This window comes from Wolffia australiana, chromosome 6 (assembly GCF_029677425.1).
Source record: "Wolffia australiana isolate 7733 chromosome 6, ASM2967742v1".
NCBI lineage: Eukaryota > Viridiplantae > Streptophyta > Magnoliopsida > Alismatales > Araceae > Wolffia > Wolffia australiana.
Genome location: NC_135840.1, coordinates 14622338 through 14637700, shown reverse-complemented (window position 1 = coordinate 14637700; position 15363 = coordinate 14622338). Strand labels below are relative to the sequence as shown.

The 15363-nt window shown below is 39.6% G+C and overlaps 2 protein-coding genes across 3 annotated transcripts; one reads left to right on the top strand and one right to left on the bottom strand.

Annotated features, from left to right (window-relative positions):
- Positions 1-5003: 5003 nt before the first annotated feature.
- LOC144704129 (Gut esterase (DUF1350)) lies at positions 5004-11532 on the top strand. The gene is made up of 10 exons (XM_078576387.1): positions 5004-5419; positions 7115-7184; positions 8027-8151; positions 9060-9168; positions 9244-9307; positions 9389-9444; positions 9788-9895; positions 10177-10326; positions 10670-10840; positions 11178-11532. The coding sequence occupies exons 1-10, from the start codon at positions 5148-5150 to the stop codon at positions 11421-11423; spliced, it is 1371 nt and encodes a 456-aa protein (XP_078432513.1). The 5' UTR covers positions 5004-5147; the 3' UTR covers positions 11424-11532.
- A 585-nt stretch (positions 11533-12117) lies between these two features.
- RAD52-2 (cobalt ion-binding protein) lies at positions 12118-13802 on the bottom strand. 2 transcript variants are annotated; one of them, XM_078576388.1, is made up of 4 exons: positions 13344-13793; positions 13221-13258; positions 12571-12662; positions 12118-12385 (listed from the first exon to the last, which is right to left on the bottom strand). In XM_078576388.1, exons 1-4 carry the CDS (start codon positions 13661-13663, stop codon positions 12239-12241), a joined length of 597 nt encoding a protein of 198 aa, XP_078432514.1. In that variant the 5' UTR covers positions 13664-13793; the 3' UTR covers positions 12118-12238. The 2 variants fall into 2 exon arrangements, with proteins under 2 accessions (XP_078432514.1, XP_078432515.1); XM_078576389.1 differs by having other exon boundaries at positions 12184-12415; positions 13344-13802.
- Positions 13803-15363: the final 1561 nt, after the last annotated feature.

Sequence of the window (15363 nt, the reverse complement as noted above, 5' to 3'; positions counted from 1 at the left end):
TATTGTAGGCTTCGAAATGAAAGAATAATCTCAAAAGTCAAAAAATATTTTCGTGATTTATTTTGGATTTTATAGAAATTATTTCCAATAAAAATGTTATAAAATGATTAAAAATGGTTAAAATGAAATTTCATAAATTTATTTAACTTTAGAAAGGAGAAACATATTTTTTCAATCTATGATTTTTAGTAAAATTAAATTCAAAGGTAAAAATGAAAAAACAAATTATTATAGTTTTGAATGAAGAAATGAGTGATAATGTGTAAGATTTAGATTGAGACGATTTTGAGTTCTAGAGGGTGATAAAATGGGCTTCTAGAGAGAGAGTGGTGTAAAATGAAGGAAAGGTAGGGGAAATGGATGCGGATGATAATGAAACTTAAGATATAGGTTCTTAAAGTATTGATGTTTTGTCTTGAGCCACCAATACCTCTTCCTATACTTTATCATTATATTTCACCAGAATCAGGTGTTTTTATCTACAAGAAAATGATGAGCAAAGGATGAACAATTAAAAACACTTACTTCAATCAGGTTGAACAACCAGGATTCGGTAGAGCCTTGTCCTGCTGTCGAGTCATTACTAGAGCACATCCAAAATGATTTTCAGAGAGAGAGAGAAAGAGAAAGAAAATATTTATAATTTGGTAATGATATAAAATACCCTTGTATTTTTTTCTTCTTTTCTCATTGGTTGAATTTGAATTTCTGGTGCTAATTCCTTTGAAATTTTTTCTCCTCATTAAAAGAGATGTTATAGAGTATTATGGAGGGATCCAGGACATGGCCCACACCCCTCTTACTGCTCCTTTGAAGCCTAAAACCAAAATTGCTTCAACTATGCCGAATAGCCCAAATGAATAGCCCTAAAAATTGCAATGGGTGTTCTAGACCATTGATCCTTATCTATTTTAACTTTTATAAATTTCTTCACATATAGAAATTAAAAATATTCATCCCTAATAATAAATATCATTAGGCATATTCATTCAATCATGTATTCTCATTGATGGTACTTTTTGATGATTTCATGGACAGCCATCTGCATTTGACTAAATGTACCAAATTTAGTGCTAATTATTGGGATTTTTTGGGCAAATTCGAGGACACATTTCAGAAGCACATTGAAGCCCAATGTAAAATTAGATTTTGATGAAGAATCATTGTTGAAATCTGATTTTCGCCACCATACTGGCAATTAGTGTAGTGGATCAAGGAGGAGAAAGAAATATTCAATGACCCAGGTTTCTCCGAATCCATTACTCAATATCTAACAATCTGAAATGGGTTTTTGGCTGAAATTGGGTTAGTTTTGTATGTCTCACCTCTATCCATCTATGGTCTCGCATCTATAAACAGCCCCCCCCCCTTTTATGTATAAAATGCACCCTTGGATGGTGTTCATAATTTGGTTAAGTGAAGTGATTTGGCTCCATTCTTGAATCTCAAAAGTGAAGTATTAAAGGAGTTGTGATATGATCAAGAACCATGAATAAAAAGTACAATTTAGACGTTATGCACATGATCACAAGGCCTCCATGATCTTTTATCTCATTCAAACTCTTTTCTTTATATGTTTCCTAAGTCACAATCCCATATGATAGCCTAGTTTTACACCTTTATAGATGCCACCATCGACTCCACCACTTGTCAGCATATGTTTGCCTCCCTTTTTACTGCTACTGGTGGCAGTAAATTTGCATCTTGTTTCAAGCTTCTACTTGTCAGTGATTATCTCCGTGTCATTTTCAGCTGCATTTAGCGAAGACAAAACCCGCTCTGATCCACTCAGTTCACATACACTAAAAACACCCACCATGATCTATTTTTACCCAATGCTACTGAAGCACTGGCTAAGATAATTTAAATTCCTATTCATTAGTATTTATTATCATAAATTTCAATTGTTATTTTATAAATTCAAATGATGGCCGTATGACAGCACAACAAACCCACACCATTCCTTTATCCCACCTCTTTGTGTGTTATGGATTGGTCTTAGTTTTTCCTAGATAAGTTTGCTTTATGGAATCACAACAAACCCATCGTAATGTAACTCAGATCCCACGGCTATAATGATGGACCAGATTTTGGTTTTTGAACGAATGTGCAATGGCTCATAGTTTATTTAAGCGTTTTAATATTTTTTGGTTTCTGCTCTATTACAAGGATAAGCCTTGTCCAGCATTGTAACTGGCATATGGTTTTAGGACATGAATGTTACAAGTGTACCATGTGTAGTGTAATGGTGTGAGTGTAAATTGAGTTTAATCCATAATCAAATATAAAAGCCCAATATTACTTTCTATTGGTCAATCATATTCTGGGGTACCTACTCTAGGTTCATATAATTTTCCTAGGTTTTACAAACAGTAATTCAAATAAAAATTTCAATATAAAAACATTCATTTATTTCAATTTCGGATAAATTAAAAACTTGACTAGAATGCTGAAATATAAATGTATAACCATATAAGAATTTAATATTGATTCTAGGAATTTATTGAAATGTAAACATTTTAATTTGAAATTTTTCATTCAATAGGTATACTGTATGCATTTACCAATTTTAGAAATTTGATTGACATTAAAAAATTTAAGATTTAAAATATTAAACCCAATAAAGCAGAAATCTGTACTTGTTATTTTGTTCAGGATTTAATCGACCTTAAGATTTTAAATCGTTTAACTAAATAAGTCAAAATTATGATTCTTTGATTTTTCTGAGACTTATTTGAAATTTAAATATTATTTTCTAAAAATTATATCCCATTAAGTTAATCAGGAAAATATATAAGTATATAATACGTATAGCAAACCCAAAGCTGTAGCCTAGTTATGGGATTGTTTTGAGCCCTAGATAGAGTACACGTTGCCATGTGGAACCAACAGCTCACATGGCATGGAGCACACAACACAACTATTGAAGCCATTGGTGCAGACCAAGGGCACATGACCTAGCTCCGGATCGTCCTGGATGTGGACGATGGACAGGACAGGACAAATTTCGCCCCGTCCAACATGCAGAGTAATTCAGGGACGAAGGACGGGACGGTTTTTCGTCCAAGGATAAAAAACCATCCCGTCCAATCATACCAGGATGGTTTTTCATGCCGTCCAGTCCTCCCGGGATGAATTTTCATCCCGAAATTCGTCTCGGACGAAAAAAACCTATTTTATATTTTTAATATATTAATATAGATTTGTCCAAGTTTTTAAAGGGAAATATGGAGGAGAGAGAGTGCAAATGGACATATGTACAATTAATTCTGAGCGGCGTTAGTTTGTACATTCGAAAAAACTTAGGGACCTTGATGCAAATTGTCATAGCGAGGCCACGTGGCGAGATCTCAACCGTCAGATTTGAATCCGGCAGTTTTTCGTCCACATTCGTCCGACCATCGTCCGAGACCTCCGGACGGACAGTTTTTTCATCCCACAAGACAAAAATCGTCCCGTCCGGTGATCCCCAGGACGAATCTTCATCCCGAAATTCATCTATATCCTCAGATGGGACGATTTTTTCGTCCCAGGATGAAAAAATCGTCCCATCCGCGTTCCTGAACTATAAGCTTGTGTTGTGTGGCTAACAACATTAGTCTTCAGCTTAGACTCAGTGTTCAATTCAGAACGTACTCCATGTTACAAATTTTAATTCAACCCCTTGCTTAAACATCATGTAATGGAGTGAATCCATACAACAGAATGTGAAGAAATGTAGCTCAAAATAATTACTTACTTTCAAATTACAGTGTTATATAGTAACCCTTGTGTGGACCCCTCTCGTCTATAATGCATAGATGGGGCCAGATTGAATTTCGTCCCCTAGGTAAAAAATGGGACAGTTTTGCTGATCCCTACCCGCCAACTTCAGGCAAGAAGGAAAATTTGTCCTCTAGATGAAGGATGGGATGGTTCTCTATTTATGGATGAAAAAACCATCCCGTCCACAGGCATTGGACGACGGACAGAATGAATGTACTAAATTTCCATTTTATGTCTTTTTCAACTTTAGAACTTATTTGAGTCAGAACATCTATTGTGGTCCATTCCTCGTGTCAGATGAAACAGGACGCCAGGGCCCCGCTGGTTTCCAAACGGAAGGGTTCCTGGACGAGACGGTCTTGGGCAGGACGATTCCAAATGGGACGAGAAAGTTCAGCACGACCCAAAAAAAATGGGATGTGGTATGGGACAACACAAAGTACACTACACTTAATAGTTTCGGATCGTCCGGGACTTGGACGATGGAGGGGACGGGACGAAGATTGTCCCATCCGACGTCCGGATATTTCAACTTCGTCCAAACCATCCCGTCCAGGGATTCGTCCATTGAAGAAAAAAATCATTCGCGTCCCGACTTTGTGAGTTTCATCCCGTCCAGAGAAAAACCGTCCCGTCCCTCATCCTGGATGAAAAACATCACATTTAAAATTTTTAATATACTTTTAATATTGATTTTTCTAAGTTTTTTAGGGAAATATGGAGGATTGAGAAGCGGATGGACGTATGTACAATTACTTCTGGGCAGCGTGAGTTGAGAGCGCAAAAAAAAGCAGAGACTTTGATGCAAAATGTCAAAGAATTGATATAGCAAAGCCATGTGGCAAGATCTCAACCGTCGGAACGATTCCGACGGATTTTCGTCCATCCCTTACTGTTAATCGTCTGTGACCTCTGGACGGGACGGTTTTTTTGTCCGACGATAGGAAAACCGTCCCATCTGTCCATCCCCAGACAAATTACCGTCCTGGTTTTCGTCCAATTTTGCAGACGGGACGGTTTTTTCGTCCGGGGATGAAAAAACCGTTCCGTCCGCGTCCCTGCACTATAACTATACTCTCATCATGAAGGATCAGCTATTAAATTATTCAAAAGGCCAGAACAAAAAATCTTTCTAGTGTCTTGTGTGGACTAAAAATTCTGTTGATTTCTTTTAAAAAATATGAATCCTTAAACTAATTTCTTGGTTTATAAATTTTCCAGCGCTCATCCCACCAATCAAAGGCAGTAAAATAGCACTGCCCACAGGCAGTATCTTCTTCATTCACGGCACTTCAATCTTGAGAGGTAGGAGAGAATGGAGAAGAAAGATAGACGATGAGCGCAAAGATTGAAGTGTTCGAAGTAGATCTTCCCTGGCGATAATGGCGAGCTGTTCTTGCCCTCCTCTTTTGTCTTTGGGTCAAGGGCATAGGCAAGGTGAAGGGCGTTTTTCTCTGAAGCAAGCCAAAAGGGGGAATTTTCTAGACCTACGATTCGAATCCTTGTCTACAAGAGGCGGAAGAAGAAGGGCTGTTGTGGGTACCATCTTCTGCAATTTGGGGGATTATGGGTTGTCAATGTCTAGTAGCCGCGGAGGGGACGATTCGGCTACCGATGGCTCAAGAGGAATCCAGCTTTATAGCCAGATAGAGAGGTACCCGAATTTGAATATTGACTGTTGGATTTCTCAAGGAATTATAATTGTTAGATTTAAACTCTTTGGGTCTTGCGCGATTCGCCTTCCTTGCAACTAGATTGAATTTTATGATGAGGATAATGATGTCGTGGGTACACGCTCTGAAGATGAATGGAGAAATTTTCTTCATTTCTTTTAGCTAAGGGAAAACATCTTAAATCTAAATAGAGAGGTTCTTGATCTTCAATATTGGTTGCTGGACGGCTGAAGGAATCAGGATTATTTTAACTGAACTCCGATGTCAAAGAATTAGAATTATTTCTTTCATGGACATTGATGAAGTAGGAATCATGGATGCACGGTCTGGGGATAAATGGAGAAATCTTCTTCTTTCTATTAGCGTAAAGTCGATAGAGAGGCACTTACTTTTCATTGTTGACTTTTAGACGGCTGAAGAAAGTGCAATTATACTGCGAGATCGGGGCTCAACTCTTGGGATCTCGCAAAAATCTCTGTCCTTGAATCTAAATTGAATTTATTAGAGAGATGATTGTAACGGAAACACAATCTTATATTGAATCGTTTCAAAATTTTTCGTTTTATTCTTTCCTTTTAGTTCAATTGAGCGTTTTTTTGCTCTAATATTTCATCTTCTTTGGGAAAGAGATCGCTATAGCCGAAATAGGCTTCACTTCGCTATCCTTGACTAAAATCTGAATCCTTGTGTTCGACTTATCATGAAAACTAAGATTCTGAATAGCCGACATAATAAATCACGTTAACATAAATAAAACTAATGCAGCATTAAAGGTGTAAATTTTCTTCATTAAAAGGGCGAAATTTGACCTGTCTGTGAACTTTCAGCCCGAAGGCAAGAAAAGTGATTCTTAAAATACTGAAACGATTGGCGGGGCAAGGTTTAGCTGCTTTCAATGGATACATGCATCAAATATAGGCTGACATGTTATATAAAATTTTATTAGTTATCCAGAAAAGTCATATCGAGTATTATACCAAGATAATTCAGAAGTGTGTGGTTCTAAAAAAAATCTAACGTATGTTTGTGGGAAAGACCGATTCGTCATGTTGCCCGGTTCTCTGAGACTGCAGAGCTCTTCCTTGTCTGATTGCTATAAAATTGTTTGCTAAATGTTGCGTTTAAGCTGATTCGTACTGATAGGAGGGCTGTATGATTTGTTGAGTACTGATAAATTGTTATAACGTATGAAAATTTGGAATGTGATGCCAATTTCTTTCAATAATCACAATAAAATTACCCCAAAATACTATAAAATAGTGGTTTGAAATCTATTTAATATATCTTCAGAAACATTTTACGATGTGCAAATTAGATTGCTGAAAGGTATTGATAAATCAAGCAAGACAAACTGTCCCTCGTCAAAAAAATATTCCATCCAGCAATTTCCTTCATTTCCCGATTGGGGACTTTTTTCGATTTTCGGTGCCGATCCGTCTACTTCTGTCACTTGGAACCAACTATTCAAACATCTTCACCTAGCACTACCTTCTTGTGATCTTTTAATTCTGTTCATCTACTTAGGCAGTTGGTAGAGGTAATAAAGTTTAATATTCATTTTATTACCTTATATTATTTTAAATTCGATATTCTTCTAATTAAGCGTTCTTTATCTTCTAGATGGACTAACATCCACATGGTGAGTACTGGCTTATGATTCACTTTCTGCCTTTCAGAATAATCACGGAAACAGCTAGGCAAGCCCAAGATGGTGGGGTTGCCTCTGGAGATTGGGAAGAAATTGAGGTATAGCATTAGCAATCCACGCTATCTCTTACCTATGTATTTGATCTCCTATTGTTTTTTTTATATCCTTTTTCTTTATTCTTGTCTCTTTCCTGTTATTTGAAGTTCATGTAGTGGCCATTGGATCGACCCAGACCAAAAGTTTTGGTCCGATGGCCCTGGTTGATTTGATGGTTCTGATCACGTACTGTCCAGAGGGCCGATTGATGCTGATTGTTTGATGAGCCCAGCAAGTGGATTGGACTGATCTATACAATCATGTGCTACTATGTGGCAAGCCAGATTAATCCCTCTCTCTCCCTCCCTCCCTCCCTCTCTCTCTCTCTCTCTCACTCTCACTCTATCTCCCTCTCTCTCTCCCTCTCTCTCCCTCTATCTCCTTCTCTCTCTCCCTCTATTTCCCTCTATCTCCTTCTCTCTCTCCCTCTATCTCCCTCTCTCTTTTTCTCCCTCCCTCCCTCCCTCCCTCTCTCTCTCTCTCTCTCTCTCTCTCTCTCTCTCTCTCTATTTTTTTCCCTCCCTCTCCCTCTCTCTTCCTCTCATGCCTGCTAATTTTTTCAATGGAGGGAGCAGGTGGTACTTTTTCCATCAGATATGCTACAATTTGGATTGATCATATACTACTAGATCGTTATACGCCGGATCCACGCAATGAATTTACTTCTTTTTCTTCTTTCTTTTCTTCTTTTTGATGAAAAACTTGGAGGATTTTGTTCATTTTAATTGACAGGAGATGCATTATTGAATATGAAACCTATTTTTTCTTTAAATAGGTTTCCAGATCGATGCCCTATTAATTATTATCACATTTTAATCCCACATTATATCTTTTTTTTAATTAGGGTTCGTGGGTTCTCAGGCCAAAAGACAGAGCTCCGCTGGCGGTGGTGCATTTTATCGGTGGAATTTTTGTTGGAGCTGCCCCTCAAATCACATATCGGTTATTTCTCAAGTTACTCGCTGAGAAGTGAGAAGCCTATTTTTGTAATTTCTTAAACTTTCTTTTCGTCATGTTATTACTTGCACTCTTATTCCCTCAAGCAGTCAAGCCCCTTTAGTATGTTGATAGAGAGATTGTGTAGGTTTCCATTGGTGAGTGATATTGGAAGGGGAGAGAGAGATATAGAGATGTGGAGAGATAAAGATAGAAGTAACAGCGGTTCCAGGCCTAGATCAATGCCTGCATCGGCCCCCCAGGATTTACTACCCAATTTAACGCATTTTTGGTTGCCCACTACGTACCAACGTTGTTAGAGGGCTCAGCACTGTTTTTTTAAGAAGACGCATGAAATAGTTGTAGCCCTACCCTTAGGGGGGTAGCCCTTGTAGGGTTAGGGCAAAAAAAAAGAGGTTGTGACGATCTACTGCCGATTCAGATTTCCAGAGACTATCTGTGGGTTTTGGATGTATATTTTGATCTTCTGGGGGTTGTGGTTCTTGTTCAGTTCATTCTATCTATTTCCTTATTTGGGACAGTGACATATTTGAAAGGAAAAAACTACTCTGAAGGAGAAAGAAGGAAAAAGTATTTTTTAAAAACTTACAACCCCGGCAGGGTTGGGTATTCTATAAATGACGATTCTCCAGTATATTATTGGTTTTTGGATTATTCTCTCTTCCAGTCTCTCATTCTTAGATTGTACTTGTTCTGAAACTCTATTTGTTACGTTTTTTCAATTCTTTATCGGTGATTCTTCACCATCACAGTTCTAGATCAGCTATCAGCTTTTTATCTATGTTCTTTTAGAATGTCAAAGAGCTGGCGGTAACTAGATGGATTATCTGACACAGACCAACAGAATGAGTCATAATAATGAATTCTTTTTATTCTAATGTTATTTCATCCTTATATTTGATTTTCCATTTATCGTGCAGAGGACTATTGGTGATAGCCACTCCCTTTGCCAGTGGATTTGACCATTTGGGTATCGCGGACGAAGCCCAATTCAAATTTGACAGGTGTTTCCGATCCTTGAAAGATACAGTGAGTCATGTTCATCAATTTTCATCAGAATACTGTTTTTCCTATTTTTTTTATTTTTTAATACATCATCGCCAGGTTAATGGCTTGCCAACTTTTGGCGTTGGACATTCTCTGGGCGCGGTTATTCATCTTCTTATCGGTAGGTATATCTATATTTACTGGATCGAGTACAGCTTTTTTCATGGAAGGTGTATCAAAGATGGTTCTTGCCTGTTTTTAGGATCAAGATATGCTGTACAGAGAGATGGAAATGTCTTAATGGCTTTCAACAATAAGGTACTTTTTCTGACAAACGTTTTCATGGTAATCGTAAATTAATTTTCTATTCATATTGTTCGTTTTCGTACGGGTAATAAACTTATTAATGGATTAATATTTTTTGCTCTTTAGTAAAATATTTAAGTGATAACCACGTCCTCAACTTTCATCGACAGCTTTATTGGGCTTCGTTTATATTGATCATACCCTATTGATTTCGTTTCTATCCATAATATTCAAATATGAAAATTTGATGTTATTATGTTGCTGACTGTTCTGTATTTAATTATCTATTATAATGCCTACCTTGTTTATAAAGTTAATTTTTCAAAAAAACCCAAGTACTAACTGTAATTTTCAGGAGGCAAGCGCATCAATCCCTCTATTTTCCCCGGTAATCGTTCCCATGGCCCAAAGTTTTGGCCCGATTATCGCTCAGCTCACATCATCTCCTGCAGTTCTCCGTGGGGTGAGAATCTTATGCTTGATTATTTTCATGATATTTATAATTCATCTCTCTGAAAAAAAAATGTTAAATCATCAAGAGCCCTTATATTTATCAATACCCTGCAGACGAATAGGTGGAATTTATTTATTTATTCATGGAAAGTAGATAGGTCTGATAAACATGATTTAATGACAAACATCATTTTGTACAAACTAAACATATGTACTTTGAATTGATGTCAAAATTAGATGTTGGACTTTGAATCAGAGGAAATTTAACTTATTTTGATCATGGAATATCAGGCTGAAATAGCACTGAAGCAGTTGGAAAACCTCAATCCGCGGATCATGAAGCAAGTTCTTCCTTTGGTCGAGCAGCTTCCTCCCCTGTATATGGATTTGGCCAAGGGAAGGGAAGACTTTGCCCCTAAACCAGAGGAAACCCGCAAACTAGTGCGTCCAAGATCAGTAGCTCAATATAGAAACCAGTTTTACATTGTCGTCTTCATTTACCACCATCATCGTTGTCAGTTGCATCATTGTCATCGTCATCATGTCGCACATTGCCATCACTTTCATCATCACTTTGGTTGTCTTGAGCGTTGTTGTCATCATCATCATCATAATCATGTCATCAGTATCATTGTGGCAATCATCAATATCATATTATCGTTGTCGTGATCACCAATATCACGTTTAGTCACTATAATAATCATCATCATCAATATCATGAGCAGTCATCATTTTCATCATCATCATCGTCGTCCTCATCATGTAACTATATTAATCTTCCCAGATAAAATCATACTACGGGGTCTCGCGGAATCTGCTCGTCAGATTCAAGGAGGACAACATCGACGAGACAGGGACATTGGCTCAGGTCCTGAGCTCCGAATCTGCAGTCAGCTCTCAGCTGGACATGTCCATCCGCACCTTCCCTGGAGACCACGCCTTTCCCCTGCAACAGGTAGAAGAAGACTACCCTGGGCAACAATCTTATGTACCGCAAACCCTAAACCCCAAACCCTAAAAACCCAAACCCTAAACCATGACCCTAAAACCCAAACCCTAAACCATAACCCTAAACCCCAAACCCTTAACCATAACCCTAAACCCCAAACCCTAAACCATAACCCCAAACCCCAAACCCTAAACCCCAAACCCTAAACCATAACCCCAAACCCCAAACCCTAAACCTCAAACCCTAAACCATAACCCTAAACCCCAAACCCCAAACCCTAAACCATAACCCTAAACCCCAAACCCTAAACCATAACCCTAACGGCCAAGTTGCATGCTTGCAGGTGCTACCGAACGTGCCACCGGGGATGGCAGACACGGTCAACCGAGGGAGTGAGTTTCTGGCTGGGTTGACCGCGGGGACCCCGTGGGAAGCAGTGGCTAAGGAGGTGGGAAGCACCTTCGGGGCGGACTCCGTGACTCTCAGGTCAAAGCCGTCCAAGGAGATGATCGCGCTCGTCGACGCCATCACATCATGGATTGCCTCCTCTGCTTCTGCACCTGGTAATAATAGGCTTCTCCCCTCCTGAGATCTCATGTTTGCAGCATGCCCATGGGTTTTTCCACTTTGTACTAATACTAAGTGGCTGGGCTCTGTTTGAATTTGTGCATAGTAAGAAATTCTCTTGTGCCTGGATAGTTCTGTGTCTTTATCATGTCATCCCTTGGACACATTGATTGAGATAGAGGTAGAGATGGATAGATATGTAGATGGTTATATTGTGAGGGAGAGAGATGGACAGATAGAAAACACGCATATATAGCTAGCAAAGATATGGAGAGAGATATTGATAGATATGGATACATAGATGGATGAATGGACAGAGATAAAATGACTGATAGATTAACTAATAATTAGCAAGACAAACACAGATAAATGTACTTGTGGGCAGGCAATGATTTGGAGATAACTGATGGACAAGGCTGATAAGAAATCGACAAATGTATAGCTCCATGTGTGGCTCTTTGTTTGTATATTAGAGAGAGAGCAGATGATTGCATGCCATTGATTTTTTTCCATTTATACAGATGATAAAGCGGTGCAGAATAAGAGATATTCTTGAGCCCGGAAGGTTCTGTTTTTATTGTCTTGTATCTTGTTTGAATTGATAGAGATATAAATGTGTAAATTGAGATGGACACATAGACCACACTTGTATAACTAGATAGATAGATTGATAGATGAATAGGTAGTGATGGAGAAAGATAGAATGACAGAAGACAAACAAATAAATGGCAAGACAAACTAAGGTAAATAAATTTGCAGAGATTGGATAGGGAGATACCGGATAGACAGCGAATATAAGAGAGAGACATATATATGTAGAGAGAGAGAGAGAGCTTCCTAGAGGTTGTCATCTTCGTGGTAGAGATAGAGGCCGAGACCAAAGCGAGCACAAGCTCTGCAGAAGGCTATCTGCTCTGCACGACTGACGGCATCTCCTTCTTCGCCGCCGTTAAACGGTGCAGTCCCGGTAGATTCCCTGTGGGCCTGTTAACTTCCACTTCAGTTTTCCTCCCTCTGATCATAATGAATTATGATTTTTTAAAAAAATATTTATCCTGAGCCATCATTAAGAAATGATCTTTCTTTTATTTTCCCTTCATCTGTGAAAGTGTAAAGAAAATAGATATCTGTTGAAAAAACACAAGGGAAGATTTTCAGAATAAATTTACCTCCCCATCGATTCCTCGGACGGTGACCCTGTAAATCACCGTTACTGTTCCATCATCTGAAAATATAACATTTCTTATTTCTCCACACCAACCTGCAGCAAATGGTGAGCAGGCCAGAAATCAGTCCATGCCATTTTTGGAAAATAATTGATGTTAAATGATGCAATTACAATTGTTACAGCCAAGCTTCCTCTTATCAAAAACATAATATTCCCTCATTTCTTGATTTTTCCACCCCCTGTGGCTTTCAAAAAAATGGCTGCAGCCATTCCGATAGAGAAAATTTTAATTTCAATCACTTCAGTTTCAACCAGAAATCAGTCCACATCACATTTTTTGGAAAATAATTCACGTTAAATGAGCCTTTTTAAGTTGATTTGAATAATGCAGCAAGAAATTTATCTGGCATCTGATGTTAGAAAAACTGCTACAGCCAAGTTTCCTCCAAACAAAATAATCCAAATTCACTTCATGTCTTGATTTTTCCATCTCCTTCGTGTTTCAAAAAAATGTATCATACATTCCAACAGACAGCAAACTTCAACTTCAACCATTCCAATCACTTTTCCTCCATGTACTATTAAGAAAAAAAAGAACATTACGCATGCAAAACTAAAATCTAATTCGCTGAAAACACAAACAGACATAACCTGGCGCATAGAAGCTCAGCAGTCGATTCGCATGGTACCTGAATAACAAACCCAAATGAATCAAAAACCAAAAAAAAACTTCAAAACCCCAAATCAGAACAATCCTTGAGAGAAATCCAATACCAAGGGATGGATTTGTCGATCTTGTTGACGATATTTCCCGTGACCTTCTTGTTAAGGTCCCTGAGAATCTCCCCAAGGGGCCGAATGATCCCAAGATCCGCCTTATCCATTGGAACGACGTAGTTCGAGTTCGGCAGAGAGCTGAATCCGCCGCTTCCTTCCCCGGCGATCACCAAAGAAGACCATCTTCTTGAAGCGACTCGCCGTCCGCCGAGCCCTAGAACTGGTCTCAGAGGAAGCTGCCGGCATGTCAGCCGCTGAGCTTGCAGGTTGGCTGAAGAGGGAGGAGAGAGAGTAGCGCCGCTCGCCATGATTGCCATCTTCGTAGATCGCGGGAGAAGACGAGAATGTATGTAATTTAGAGAAATCGCCACCTACCTTACCAACTTTCTACCGTCTTCTGTCTTGTTCTTCTTCGTCTTCTTCTTCTTCTTCTTCTTCTTTTTCTTCTTCTTTCCTACCTACCCAAGAACAGCCCACACGGACTGACCAGCAAACAGCCAGACTGGACGGTTGCTTCGTCCCGTCTTCGTCATCCTTTGTGGATCGGCGGCCCCGTTGGAGGGGCCGGAAGTAGGGTTTGACAGTCGCGGACCAGTCTAGGTTTACAGAAACTACCCCGACTGGGCAGTAAATTCGTCCCATCTTCGTCATCCTTTGTGGGTCAGTGGCCCCGTTGGAGGGGCCGGAATTAGGGTTTGACGGTCGCAGTCCGATTTAGGTTTCCGGCAACCACCCGGACTGGGTGATTAGTTCGTCCCGTTTTGGTTATCCTTTGTGGGTCGGTTGCCACGTTGGAGGGGCCGAAAGTAGGGTTTGACGGTCGCGGTCCAGTTTAGGTTTCCAGAACCCACCCGGACTGGGCGGTTAATTCGTCCCGTCTTCGTCATCCTTTGTGGGCCGGTGGCCCTGTTGGAGGGGTCAGAAGTAGGGTTTGACAGTCGCAGTCCAGTTTAGGTTTCCAGCAACCACCTGGGCTGGGCAGTTAATCCGTCCCATCTTCGTCATCCTTTGTGGGTCGGTGGCCACGTTGGAGGGGCCGAAAGTAGGGCTTGACTGTCGCCGTACGGTTTAGGTTTCCAGCAACCACCCGCACTGGGCGGTTACTTTGTCCCGTCTTCGTCATCCTTTGTGGGTCGGTGGCCCCGGTTGGAGGGGCCGAAAGTAGGGTTTGACAGTCTCTGTCAGGTTTAGGTTTCTAGCATGGACCTAAACCTTATTTAAAGTTTGGTCCTGTTCTGGTCCTGCGTGGTCCAAAATGACAAACCCTAGGTAGAAGGGATATTGGAGCCGTTGTATACCTAGAGTAATTCATTGGAATGGGAACGAATGGGACATAGTGAGACCAGTTGGAATGGAGGGCACAAAGGCTTTTGTTCTGTTTTCTGCTCTGAGGTTTAGACAGATGATGGTATGGGATGGTAAAAAACTTCGGGACAACAACCACCCAGATAGAGCTAGTAAAAAACTCTGCTATTAACGGATAGAGCTAGCACACGCATATTACGGTAAAAAAACTCTGATAGTATAACTAAAGATAATTAGTAGAGAGAGAGTATAAAAGAAGATTCAGATGTAATGGGAATAGGAGAGAGTCCCATCAACTCCAACATTGCCGGTCTAAAGAAATGGTGTGCGTTTAAGGAAATTAGATGGAAGCCATAATGACAGGCGCCATCATTTACACCAGGTGTGACGTCATGTTTATTGCCACCTTACTGTTGTAGTGTGACTTGACAAGAGGAGCTGGCCATGAAAGGGTGACTGATAGAGGCGAGAGGGGGATGCCCAAGATTTAATGATGATTTAAATTTAAAATCTCCTTGATAAATGAGTGAAGGAACTATTGGTAGATAAGAGCAAGATGAAGCTAAAGTGATCTATAGCATGAGAAGCATAAACGATGTGGACTTGAAGAATATGAAGAAGAAATAACATAAGACACCTCTATATATCTCATGGGTTCTACAATCTGTGTGTACGCCGATTTATAGAGGCATACGTGAAGATCGGTTCTGCT